The 13,357-nt window shown below is 58.8% G+C and overlaps 1 protein-coding gene across 7 annotated transcripts in view; it reads right to left on the bottom strand.

The window, feature by feature from the left end:
- WIZ (WIZ zinc finger) overlaps positions 1-13,357 on the bottom strand; it is a 35,550-nt gene that overhangs the window by 9,870 nt on the left and 12,323 nt on the right. For 4 of the 7 annotated variants that reach the window (XM_068664472.1, XM_068664470.1, XM_068664473.1 and 1 more), the window contains exons 2-4: positions 9,790-9,850; positions 5,259-7,780; positions 4,692-5,051 (exon numbers count right to left, since the gene is read on the bottom strand). In XM_068664472.1, coding sequence (XP_068520573.1) covers positions 4,692-5,051; positions 5,259-7,780; positions 9,790-9,850 — 2,943 coding nt within the window. Of the gene's footprint in view, positions 1-1,274; positions 1,705-4,691; positions 5,052-5,258; positions 7,781-9,789; positions 9,851-10,431; positions 11,124-13,357 lie in introns of those variants that run through there. The other 3 variants (XM_068664474.1, XM_068664471.1, XM_068664476.1) reach the window with 3 other exon arrangements.

Consider the following 13,357-nt stretch of genomic DNA (forward strand, 5'->3'; position numbering starts at 1 on the left):
GGACACAGCGCAGAAAGGCCGGCACAGGGGGAGAGCTCGGGGCGGGGGTCGCGTCACCTCCGTCCCCTCCAAACCCCGAAGGGACAGAGGTGGCTTTGGAGGTGGCCTCGCGTGCGCCTGGGGTCAGGCTCAGAGCTCCAGGTTTTTTTTGGCCTCCATCCACCTGCAAAAGCTGGAGGGGGGAATCCAAGAGGCTGGGGAGGGCCGTGCCTACCCGAGGCTCTGAGCAGACCCCGCTGCAGACCCCACTGACACCCCTAAAAGGAATTTTACAGCCCCCGATGCTCAGCCCCTCTCCCTTTTTCCTCGGTTGTCCCCTGGAAGGAGCCCCCAAACCAGGGTTGGAGCCAGCGCCTGGAGAACGAGGAAGACCAGCACCTCCCCCTCGTCTCCCAACTCAACCACTAAGTGTCCTCAGCTTTTTTATTTTTTAAATTAAAAAAAAAGGCCCCAAAATCAAGCCCTGGGGAGCACCGCCAGCCGGTTGCATCGCCCCATTGAGCACAACCCTTGGAGCTCCTCGCCCATCGCATCGCGTCCGCATTGAGCTGGACATCTTCTCCAGGAGGGGACTGAGAGAGTCTCAAAAGCTTTGCTAAAAGCCCAAAAAACCCACACCGAGCGCCTCTGTCTGCCAGGTGGGCAACCTTGGCGTAACGGGGCATTAAACGGGTACGGTGGCAGGAGGGAACGAGGGTGACCCCCGGGGTCCTGTTTGTGCTCCTACCCCGACACCAGGACCCAATTCTGACCCTCGGGGTCAAGTTCAGGTTCACAGAGCCCAACACCCATTTCCTCCCTTTGCCTCTTGGTTTTACTTAAAGGCTGGTTTTGCTTTTTAGAGAAGCAGCCACGTGTGCGAGACCGGCGGCAGCCTCCCACCTCTCACACCCTGCTGGCCAGGAGGGGAGCACCCAAACCCACAGCCAAACCCTTTCCCCAAACTGCTCTTCGGTTCGGCTGGGCATCCCGCCCCCAAGCAGCTCCGGGTGCTCTTTGGTGCCCCAAGAGCTCCAAAACCACCCCAGGGGCTGCTGACGCACGGTGATTTGGGTGCACGAATGCAGCCGTGCTCATTGAAGGGCTCCCCGGGCTGCAGAAAGCCGAGCAGAGCCGAGCCGAGCAGAGCAGAGCCCTCCACCTTCGCTTCCCTTCGCACCCCCAGTCAGAAACCACAAACCGCAGCCAAACCGGGAAACGGCTCAAGACAACGCTCCCCAAAACAGGGGATTTTGGCGCAACGGGGGGGGGGGGGGGTTCAGCCAAGAGCCTACCGCAGAGCCGCTTTCGAACACCACCAGCTCGAGACGCATCTTGCAAGGCAGGCAGAGAGCTTTTGGCAGCTCGTGCTGCTCGCTTGGCAGCGCTCAGGAAGGAAGCAGGCGGCGCCTCGTGCTGCAGGTGCGGAGCCGCGAGCGGGCGGCGCGTCCCGGCGGCACCACGCGTCCCCCATCCCCGGCAGCTCGCCGCGGATTTGGGGGGCTGCTGCTGTCTGCAAAGGCACCGAGCTGCTGCCAGGCGGGCTTCTCGTGCTGTGTGCCGGGAGCGTGCCAGCGCAGAGCCGGCTGCGCCATCCTGCGCCGTGAAACTCGCCCCCAACGCAGGGATCAATGCTGTGGATCCCTCCCTCCCTGCCTGCCACCATAGCTTGCTGCCAGCCCACGTCTCGTTAATAGTCCTTAAAACCATCTAATAATTATGGAATTAGCGTAAAACACAAGCAGGGAGTGTTAAGGCTTCAAGAACAGCCGTTGAGGTTTCCACGTGGCCGCCAGGACCCGCCAGGAGTTCGCTGGAGCTCCCCGCGCTCGAGCATCTCACGAGGGATTCAGAGACACGGGGACAGGTGGGCTCCCGACCAGCCCCAAATCCTCCTGCTGCACACCCCGCACCCCCACCTCCAACCACAACCCCAAAACTGTTTGCTCAGCTGCTTTCTGCGGCCGGAGCAAGAGTTGAATAAATATTGCAAGGCGCCGGGCGCCGTTCCGTTCCTCAATCGGTTGCGACAGACGCTTGCAGCTCGGGCTGAAGGAGCTGCTTCAGACTCAAAGCAAAACAAGGAGGGGTTCAACTCGCAGCGAGCCACCTCCACGCGCCTAGCTAAGAGACTTCAACCCCCACGTCTGAGTGCATTGCCCAAAATTCTTCCCCGCCGCCGGCAGGCTCGGTGCCGTGACAGCAGCCAGCTCTCCGAATACCCTGGGGTCCCAGCAGGTCCCGATCTGCATCCAGCTGGAGCAGCAAATCCCACACCAGTTTGGGGTGGCAGAGATTTTACCATTTATGTAGTCGTGGTCAGGGCACCGGGTGTCCCAGGGCACCGGGTGTCCCAGGACCCATCAGCGGTGTCACAAAGACATCGAACGTCTCTGCTCTGCCCACGTTCCCATTTGACCAACCTCACCAAGTAAGGGGCCAACGGTAACATCAAAAGGATTAAAAGAAAAAAAAAACAGAACTGTTTATTGTCCTGCACAGTACTGCCCAACTGCAACCCTAATTGAGCTTTGGTCGCCCCAATTTTCTCCCTACAAAATCAAAGAGCGTCCCTGCAGCCCTCCCGTGTCACCCAACCTCGCTTCCAGTGGCCACACTTTTTGTTTTTTTTTCCTGCCAAAGCTCTGGAAAAAGATCCCCGCCCAGCCAGCCTCCTGCCCCGCTTGCTTGACGCCCAAAATTTGGGGATTGCCAGGTCCTGTGCTCTTCGGAAGTGCTGCTTAAAAAGTGCCCAGCACCAGAGGGCTGCACCAGGCTGCTGTTTTCCAGGAATTTCTCTTGCCCCACAGCCTGGGCCAGGTGTTTCGGCCCTCTCAGGAGGGGATTGGAATACAAAAGCTCACCTTAGCACTGATCAATATCTCCAAGGGATCCGCCTGCACGCCTCGCTTGCACAACAGCTCGCCAAGCCCGGCACAGTCCTAACCAGAGGGGTTTTTTCTCGCTTGATTTACTCATTTCCTTCACATTTGCTCCCAAAGACACAACTCGTAAGGAAATTCAGAGCGAGCAAACCCAGGAGTGCTGTTTGGAAGCGGCTTTGAACTCCTGCTCTGTGTTTTCCAATCTCACACGGGTTTAAAACGACCTGTGCCAAAGTCAAGCTCCAGTTCCCTCCTTTTACCTTTGTGGCCAGACGATTCTCAGCCGGATTTCCCCCATCGAACCCCCGTCCCTGTGCCTGACAGGGGGGGCTTTTCTCCCCCTGCCCCATCATTTTGCAGGGGGATGACCCCAGTGCAACCACCAGGCACAAAGCGCCGGGGTGGGGAGCAGAATTCACCGTTGGGGTTTGAGACCCTCTCCGGGGACCTGGCTTTAGGTTTCAGCCCGCTGGCATTTCGAGGCAACCAGAGCTGGGCACAGAAAGCAGTGGGAGATGTTCCCAGCCCCGTGCCAGCGTCACATGCTGAAACGTTGAGTGACGTTGCTTGAACCGATAAGCAAGATCAGATTTCAAGACGTGCTCCTTTTTTTTTCTCCTCCTTCTTACCGTTGGGGACATTTGATATTCGTTGCCCTACGTTAAGGATCGCGCTAACCTCCCTCCCTACGAGGGGTTTGTTGGGGAAAGGCGGCCGCACTCCTTCACCGAGACGTTTCTACTAAATCTACTAAATCCCGAGCCTGAGCCTTTAAACAGCAGCCCTATCTCTAACGGCTTGTGCCAGTGAATTTTGGGCACTGGCAGACCCAGCAATCGCTGAGTGATCATTGAGGGCAGCAAGAGCATCCAGCCACTGGCAGCAGAAACCCAGCAGAGCCCTCCAAAAAGCCTCTGGTTGGCATCAGCTGCTCCCCTGGGCTGGGAGCTGTTGATCTCCCAGGGTCTGCCATGCCAAGGAAAGGGAGCTTGGGTTTGTTCGTGGTTTTATTCGCGTTCATTCTGGTCAAAGACTCATTCCAAAGAGCCACCAGGCAGGCGGAGCAGTCTGAGGAGCCGGGACTACAGGCTTTTGGATATTTCAATTAAAGACAGAAAATGTCCCTGCAGCGAGAAGCTAACGTAGGATTGTGCTGAGCAGAACCTGAACAAGCTTCGAGGACTTGAAGCCCCCACCAGAAGCGGCAGGTATCCGTAGGAGGTAACGGGATGCCCAGAGTTACTTTTTCCTAACGTGCAAGCAAGTTTTCCAGCCTTGGAAGGATGCTGCTGTGTCAAAGACTTTGTGCAAAGTCAGTTTTTTGGCACCTCGCGAGCTGTTTGGGATGGCCGCTGCCCTGAAACCAGCGCTCCCGTGCGAACCGTTTGGAGCTCCACTGGTGGAAGGAGATGGGCTCAGACCCAAATCCAGGATTCACCACTGCCCCCCGCAGTAACACGCTCACCGAAAACGAGCAGCCGAGGGGCGAGCACAGCTCCTCCTGCCCTCTGCACGGCCAAAAAGGAGGGCGGCCACGCTCTGCCCCGCGATTTGCCAACACACCAATGTGCTTTACCAACACACCAACCCTCCAGGTTTCGCCGATGCAAACCTCCTTCCTAAACACGATGCTTTTCACGTGACAAAGCCCGAGCACCCCAGCACAGCCCCCAGGCAGGGGGCGATCCCTCCCCATGCACCCCTCGAGATCTTTCGGCTCCCACCTTTCCATCTGCCGCCCAAAAGCAGGATCAGACCTGGCAGAAAGACGCGAGGCTCCGGCTTGGGGTTGCCAAAAGGGTTTCTGGCTCGCTCAGCGACACTCACCGTCTCTGTAGGACTGCAAGGACTCATCTCCCCAGGACGGAGGGAACGGGGACAGAGGAGACCGTGGAATGCTGCACTCGGACATGGGGGTGCCGCTCTTGCGGGGCGCGAAGCCGTGCGCCTCTCGGCCGGGGGACGAGGGCTCCGCTCCCACCGCCGCCTGCAGCATCGGGTGCTCCGCCGAGTTGGCCAGCAGCTCCTTGAGGATGTTGATGGGCGAGATGGTGAGCTCCCAGTTGGTAATACCAAAGTCCCTCAGGTGGGCCCTGGCGTGGCTGGAGAGCCCCGCGCGCGTGTCGAATCCGGCCCCGCAGAACTCGCAGCGCATCAGGCTGAACGTGCTGGGGTCGAAGTTGGCAACTGCAGAAAGAAGGACAGAGTCAGCAGCTAAAACCCCGGGCCGGGCCTTCGAGGGGGGCGTTATCCCACCCGGCGGGGGGGACAGGCGGGGCAGGGAAACGCACCGCGGCCACAGCACCATACGTACCCATCCTCAGCGGGGTGTTTCTCCGCACCCCAACCAATTAAAACCAAGAAAAGAGAAAGCACGGTGAATTGAATACATACTACCTTTTTTCTTCTTCTTTTGGAAGGAAAATTTTTGCTCAATAGCTTTCACTTCTTCTGCCGAGATGAAGTGGCGGACGTTGTAGCTCACCCCCACCCTGTTGAGGTGGCCCCGCACGTGGTTCGCCAGCCCGATCCCGTTGTGGAACCTATCGGGGCAATAGGGACATTTCCTCTCCTCGTTCTTCAGCATGGGCGAGTCGGAGTCCAAGAGGTCGTCGAGCTCCAGGGGACCCTCCAGAGGAGAGTCCAGCAGGAGCATATCCAAGGGAAGGGGCTCTTCCATCACGAAATCCCGGGGCGGGAGCGCCGCTTTCTTCTTCAAGGGCTTCCCCCGGGGCCGCTTCGCCGCCCTGGGGTGCGGGTTCACCTCCTCCAGCAGGACGAGGGGCACCATCATCCGCAGCTGGTGCTGCTGCTCCTCCGAGGCTATCGAGGAGTCCGTGGCTTTCAGGGTGTCTCTGAACGTCCTCTTGAGGTCCAAGGCGGCTTGAGGGATGGTGACGGGTTTGATGCCTCTGCTCTCAGCCAGGTCCGCGTCCGGGGTGACGGAGATCTCCTCTTCCACGCTCCCCATGTCGTTGATCAGCGTCCACTTGTGCCTAACGTCCTCCAGCCCCGCCGAGTGGCTCCTGAGCCCGTCGCCTTCGGCCTCGAGGTGCCGAGCTGCCGCTTTTTTTTTCAGCTGCTGCAGAGCAAACTGCGAGTAGAACTTGGCGGAGGAGAGGCCAGGCAGCCCCAGGTTTTTATGGGGGGCCGCGTACGGAGCCGCTTTCCTGGCGTGAAACCCCGAGGACTGGTAGTCCTTTTTACTGGCCCCGTTGCTCTTCTCGAGCCTGGGGTGAGATAGAGAAAAACCGTGACCAGCTTCGTACTGGGACGCGCCTTCCTGGTGGGGCGGAGGGAAGAGCCGGTCAGCTTTGCCGAAATAATCAGTCTCCGCAAAGCGGCCCGGCCTGGCGGGGCTGTAGGCATCCCGGCTCGTCCCTGGCTGATTGGGGTCTTCCTCGTAGGGCTCCGCGTCCCAGGAGAGGTGGGAGTGGGCGTACTTCATGTGCTCTTTGAGGATGTTCTCGTTGGGGGCCGGGAAGCTGCAGAGCACGCAGGTGCTGAGCCCTTTGGTGCTGCCGTGGGGGGGCACCTGCACCTGCAGGGGCACGTGCTCGTTGGGTTTGAAGTGTTTGTAGAGGCCGTGCACGGGGCTGTCCCGCAGTTCTCCGCCGCCCGTGCTCCCGAAGAGGCTCAGGCTCTTCGCCCCTTGGTCCTTCCTCTCCTTGACGTGCATCTTGGCGTGCTGGACGAAGATCTTGGAGGAGTTGGTGCCGAAGACGCACTTGGGGCACTGCAGCCGGGCTTCCCGGCCTTCGTCCGGGAACTCGTTCAGCTTCTGGATCTCCTCGATGATTTTTTCCCTGGATTCCTGGTGGAGCCTCTTGTGCTGCTCCAGGGACGCGGGGTCCCCGAAGGCCCACCCGCACTCGTTGCAGCAGAACTGACACTGCCCCCCCAGAGCGTCCCCGTCTTGGTCCCTCCCTGGTCCGCGGTTGTGCTGCAGCATGTGATCCATCAGATGCTCCTTCTTCTTGAAGTAAATGCTGCACTCGATGCACGTGTACACCGCCGGGTCCTCCTCCGGGCCCAGCTCCTCCTTCCCCTGCTCCTCCACCAAGACGCTGCACACGTAGGGCCGCATCTCAACGTCATAGGAGCTGCAGGGAGCGGGCTCCAGAGACATCAGCGGGATCCTCTCCACCGAGTCCTCCGAATTCACCGTCCAGGACTGTTTGCCGACGGCGAGCTCCGCGCCCAGCTGGAGGCCCGGCTTCTGTAGCGTCCACTCGGCCGTGCCGAGCGGGCCGATCTCGCCCAGATCCGAGTCGACCACCAGCCCCTTCCTGTGGGCCGAGGAGCTCTCCAGGGGCTTGGACTTGCCGAGGACAGGGTTGAGCGTTTTTCGGAACACCGTCGGGGTCAGCGGAGGAGGCACTTCACGCACAGCCTGTCCCCGAAAGGGCATGTTGGTTGCTACATCTGTCGGCTTGCTCACGTCTTTGTAGTGAGGACTCGGGCTTCTGTTGGGTCTGGAAATCCAGTCGACCCTCTGGACTCCCCTCTTGCTTTTCTCTAAGTGCTCTTTGCTGAGGCCTTCAAGTTGCTTTGGTTCATTTGTAAGGAATTTCTCCTCCCCACCACCACCGGGTGCCCCCGCGCAAGGGCTGGGCATCTCTGCCGCCACCTTGCCGGCGTCCAGCTCCTCGGGGTCGCTCTCCAGCTCCTCGGGATCCACCTGCACAGTATTTACACCCTGGGGATCCACCGCGAACGCCGACTCCTTCGAGTCCTTCAAGCCAGAGAGTCTCTCTAAAGTGCTTTCTTCTCTGCCGTCGCCCGCTCTCGTCTCCAGGGCAGAGGTGTCCCAGGCCACGCTGCCGGACACGGTCATGTTTCGCAGGTCCAAGGAGCTCCTGGCATCCGTTCTGTACAAAGCCTTCGGGAACTCTAAATGCTCTTCGTCCGTGGAGCTGCAAAAGAAGTTTTGACAGTCGTTAGCTGGTTAACAGGAACGTTTCTACCTCCAAAGGGCCCGTCGTGGCACCGGGGCATTATGGCATAACCCGGGGGCAGAGGCCACCTCTCCCTTGCTCCATCCCACTTTCTGCTTCTCCTTCCCTTTCCCCCTTGCTAATGCCTCGGGATGCCGCGTGCTCGGGCAGCTTTTTGCCTTTCCACCCAACTCCCCGGGGATCTTTGCTCTTAGCGCTGACATTTGGTACCAACCAGCCACGGAACAGGCCACCGAGCTCTCTGAAGCTGCACAAAAACAGAGCTAAACGCCAACACGGACCACACCAAACGTCTCTGGGACCAAAAGGCGATTTGTTCCCATGGTTAAATGCAAGTCCCTCTCCTGCAGCACGAGTGGGAAGTGCCAACATCCGTCCGTCTTCCCCGTTGCAGATACCCCAAAGCCACACTAGATCGAGGTGGTTCTTCCCCAAACCCTCATCAAGGACCCTGTCGCTAGCAAGACCCCCAACATCTGGAGAACAAGAGCCTCAACGGGGGCACAGGGTGGCCCCACGGAGCGCTGTGGGCACCACCACAGCACCAAGGATGCGTTGGGTCCTGGAGAGGGGCCAGGCGAGCCCGTGGGCAGTCCTGAAAGTCCTCCGTGGGGTTTGGAGGCTCCTTCCAGAAGGAAAAAGGGACACGCTCAGGGCCAAGAGGCTGCAACGAAGGCGCTTGATATTCTCCAAGATGCCCCAAGGGACTGGGGACGTCTGTATGGGGCCAGCAGCGATGAGGTGGGACCTCCAGGAGCCCCAAGGCCTTCTACCAGGGTGGTGGCAGGCTCGCTGGGGAAGCCAAGAGCCTCGAACAGCACCAAATCACCGCATTTCGGCTTCTGAACCGGGGTCCAAACAACCCAGCCACCCCAAGGAGCAGCCACGACTTCAAACTGTGACCGGAGCGAAACGCCCGATGCCGGCAGAACCCCCGAGGCCACGTCCCGGTGCCTGCCCCCTGCCAAACCATCCCCCGGGATGAAAGCTGCTGGACCGCGGAGCCCGGCACCCGCAGGAGCCCAGTGACTCGAGACCTCGTGCGAGGAGCTGCTCTAAAACCACCTCCTGGGTCAAGCTGTGCCGCCGGGAGAACAAAGCGCCTTTGTTGGAGACGGCGGCGTTGCCAGCTCCGCTCGCCTCCCGTGCTGCTTCCCTCTCTCTATCTTTTTTTAAACCTCTTTATTTCCAAGAAAGCAAAGTTTAGTGGCTAACCGACTCTCCCACAACACTGCGCTCGCCCTTCCAGCTCCAATCTTTCCCTATTTTTATTTTTATTTATTTATTTTTTTGAACTTGAGAGAAATTGCTGTGGACGGGAGGACGGGCTCTCTATTGTCCATGGCGTGCTATCAGGGAAATGTGATTCCCATATGCACTGTAAACCCTGCAAACCGTATTAAAAATAACTCACGAAGGAAACCACTGGCCCAGGAAGGATCAGTCAACAGCAGATACTAAAATAAGCCCATTAAAACGTGCCGGGCATTGGCTGGATTGCCAAACAGCCTGAGAGAGAGTGGTTCTCACGAGGAGGGACCCAGCCCTTTGCTCTGCACGAGCCCTGGGCTGTCACCTCGAAATCTGCTTGCTCCTGCGTGCTCAGAGGTGTTCGGGACACCCCTTAGCAGCTTGGGGACCCCCATTCCAGCACCCACCTCACAGCACCTCGTCCCCTCGCACCGGGGACAGCCCGAAGTGGGACCGAGGTGCTCCGGGGGGTGATGTGGGGTGGGCAGAAGCCCGGTGGGCTGGTGGGACATGGAGACACGAGGCTCATCGGAGGGGTGGCATCGCTCTGCAGTGATGGGAAGGTGCTGGCTGGCTCTAGAGGGACCTGGCGACACCCTTGGCGGTGGGACGAGCCTCTTTGGGGACAGCCAGGTGGACATTTTGGGGCTTTTTGAGTGCTGTCAGCAAGGGGAGACGGGCTGCTGGGCGCTCTGCAACATCCCCTGGGCACTTACCCGAGTTCGGTCCTGTGAGCTGGGGCTGGGACAGCACCGGAGAGGGCAGGATCAGGCTCATCTGCAACAGAGAGGAAAGCTCCAAGGTCAGTGCCCAAGCGAGGCTTCTCCAGCATGATTTGCAATAAACGTGGCTTTTTTTTTTCTGCGTCGAGAAAAAGCAAAGCTCTCCCAGCAGATAAACCCCCCTCTGCTCCTGCTGCCCGTCCTTCCCTCCTACAGCCGGGTCCGGATTACGGGAGGATTTCCAAGCCACTCTTAAGAGGGTTTAATCCCACGCGCCACTATTTGATGGATAATCGGTCCTGCAGCTAAGCAGTTTACGGGGAAGATGTGCACGCCTCTGGCCGCGCTCCTGCCACCCCGGCTCAGCAGAGCGATGCCTGGCAGGGTTGGTTTTGTCCTCCCTGCAAAAGAAACCTCAACCCGGCAGCTCTAAACGCGTGGGGCTCAGGAGCCTGGGTTCTCTGGGTGCCCAGGACGCCGCTGAGCATCACCTGGGGCTTGGAGGAGCTCGAAGCCCGGGGCTGGCTCCTGTGCTAAATCACACACCTCCAACCTCAGATGCACCCAGCTCAGCCCCGCAGAAGAGGGGGAAAAGCCTTCGGCGACATCCAAGGAAGACGCACGGATCCAACCTACCTGGCCCAGGCATCGTGAGCAGCGAGAGGAGCGGGCACAAGCAAGACTCGTGGGCACGTTGTGGCTACAGAGCCGGTGTTGTCCCCCTGCCACCAGGACCTGCCCTGCCTCGCGATGCCCAGGAGAGGGTGGCACTGTCCCCAAATTCAGGGTTACTCCTGGAGCAGCCACGGGCTCCGTGGAGCTCAGGGCAGCACACCAAGGTCTCGCTGCTTGTTGCTTTACTGCTTCCCCCTGTCCTGCTCCAGCCACGTGTTGTTGCCCGTCCTGGCCGTATGGAAAGCAGGGACTCGCTCGTTATTGCGTGGGGAGCTTGGAGAAGCCGAGGCGTAGCTGGGTGAATCCCCAGCGCTTCCTCCCAGTCTGGCCCCAAGCAAGGCAGCTTGCTCCTGGGACGAGGAAACCGTCAGCGGCATCTCGGGTCACGGGCTGCCCCGGGGAAAAAGCCGGGAGAGCCACGGGGAAGGAGAGCGAGGGCTGCACAGCCCCAAAACACCACGCTCAGAGAGGGGGAAGAGCCAAGGCACTCAGCTCCGAGCCGCCGCGCACCAACCAACAGCCTGGAAAGCTTTGAAAGCCGAATGCAAAAAGAGGAGAGGGAGAAGGGAAAGAGCTGCAAGTCCTGGCACGGGCACGGGGGATGCTTTGGAGACGCCAGGCCAAAGAGATGATGTTTTTTTTTTTTTTTAGCTGCAGAGGTCTGCGGGCTCAGCCCCAGCCGACCTCCATCCCCTCCTGGACTGATGCAACCACGTGCAGAGTGGATTTATTTTACAGACTGCTGCCGGCAGGCCACAAGCCGAGCGCGATGGCCCAGGGAACGCGGAATTCAGGCCACCGTGCTGGTTATGGAGATGGAGGAGGCAAGGCAGGACCTGCCCCAAAAGCGGAGGAGGAATGCGAAAAGCCGGGGCTGGTTTTCCATCCTCCTGACATTCCAGGTGAGGCACATCAGAGGTGAGACCTTTGAGGCTGAGAATCTCTAATTTGGAGGCCTCGTCCAGAGAAGATGATGAGTTTTGAGGTCTTTCATCTGGCTGCAGAGTTAGGGCCGCGTGCGTCACCGGGGCTATCCAGGAGCGTCCTCAGCGGCCAGCCTGCAGCAGGACAGCATCCCTGCCCGGCCCCTGGGAGATCAGGGTTGTGGTTTTTTTTTTTTTTGGCTTCGTAGTCATTTTGGAAAAGGCCGTCGGGATCCAGGGCCAAGCTGCCGAGGTCACAGGGGATGAGCAGCGCTCATTCAGGAAAGCCTGAGTCACCCACGGGCCCCGTTGGGCACGCCAGGGGGAAGGGACGGGAAAACCCAACCCTCCCAAGCCGGCAGATTTTAAAACGCTTCCAAAAAAAAATCAACAGTCAATCAAAAGCCATGAGGAGGAGAGGGGCAGCTGAGGATGGAGGGGCCGACTGCCACGGGAGGATGGTGGCAGAAGCCTTCCAGGGGCTCTTTTGTTCTCCCGAGCTCCAGCACGGCTCCTATTTTTAGAAACTGTCTCCTTTGGAGGAAAACATGCAGTGATTTATCTTTCTCCTGATGAGCACGTAACTGCACTCCCTGCAAATCCCGGTTCCTTGGAAACAGCGAGAGATGAGGGAGTTTAATGTCTTGGACTTAGCAGGCTCAAATTTACCCTCTATGGTAATCCAGCCAGAGCTGCTCCTCCAACCACAGGAGCGTGGCTGCAGCTTCTCCCAGGAGAGCGGCGCGGCGAATCTCAGCTCAGCTCCGGGCTCACGGCAGGTCCAACACCCCCGGCCCGTGCCCGTGGGTCTCCCCTCCCTCATTTTCCTCTACCCCAGGAGTTAGAGCAGCCCGGCCAGGACACCGAGAGGCTTTTCAAACACCAAGCCACCGCGTGAGCTCGCAGCAACGCCGGTGGCCAAAACACACAGAGAGGCTGAGATAAGGGCAAGCCCTCCTCGACGCGGCGCGCGGGGTTCTAGACGCTGCTGGGTCCTTACAGAACACGTTTCAAAGGTCGTGGATTGAGAAACGCCGACAGCTCCTGAAGAGCCAAAAGAGCCCCGGCTCGTCGAGGCCGTTGCGGTCAGGGCTGATAAGCGGAGGTCAGCGGCACGCCGGGGAGGCGAATTTTGGCCTAGACCTTCACCACCACCACCCAGGAATGCACCGGGAGGCACCACGAGGCGCTTTTACACACTGCTGTCCTTCCAAATGGCAGATCCTTCCCAAGGAGAGCGTCTCCAAAGGTTGCTTTCTACCGAGTTTTTCCTACGCAAGGGGTCTCCAAAATCCCTTTCCTACAGGAGCAACTCAACACTTACTTTAAGACTAACGACCTTCGTGTTGTGACATCTGATTTTTTGTTTTTTTAACCTGTGTTGCCCATCGGCAGCTCGCAGTGATGTTGGTAGATCCAACGTCCGATAACGTGAACCCAAGGAAGGCTCCCAACCAGCAGGGACTGGAGGACCCGATGTACACAGACGGGGAAAGTCGGGCTCGTTCAGCTTCAGGATGAGAGCAGGAAGGAGCTGCCTACAGCTCCTGATGGGAGGGCGTAGGGAAGACGGAGCCAAACTCCTCTTGGACGTGCAGAAAAAAAAGGGGAAGAAAGCCACAACGTGGGAAACTCTCCCCTGTGAGACTGCGATTGAGACGTGGATGAGTTCCACCCCGGAGATGCTCCAGACTCAACTGGACGGGGTTCAAGTGAGTCAAACGACTTTGACGTTGGCCATGCTCTGGGTACAGCCATGGGCTCAAAGCAAGAAGGTCTTCTGGGTGGCGGTTTCCATCAGGACTCCATTAGACCAGCTACAAGCAGGGAGAGATCCTTCCTTCTGAAGAGTTCGACCCAAAAAACGGTATTCTCCTGGAAGAATCACACCAGACACCCCTTTGGGAGCTGTGTAACAATCTAGAAGAGCGTCAAAGAGTGAAGATTTAAAGAAAAAAAAACAA

The sequence above is a fragment of the Anas acuta genome, chromosome 32, assembly GCF_963932015.1.
Source record: "Anas acuta chromosome 32, bAnaAcu1.1, whole genome shotgun sequence".
Lineage (NCBI taxonomy): Eukaryota > Metazoa > Chordata > Aves > Anseriformes > Anatidae > Anas > Anas acuta.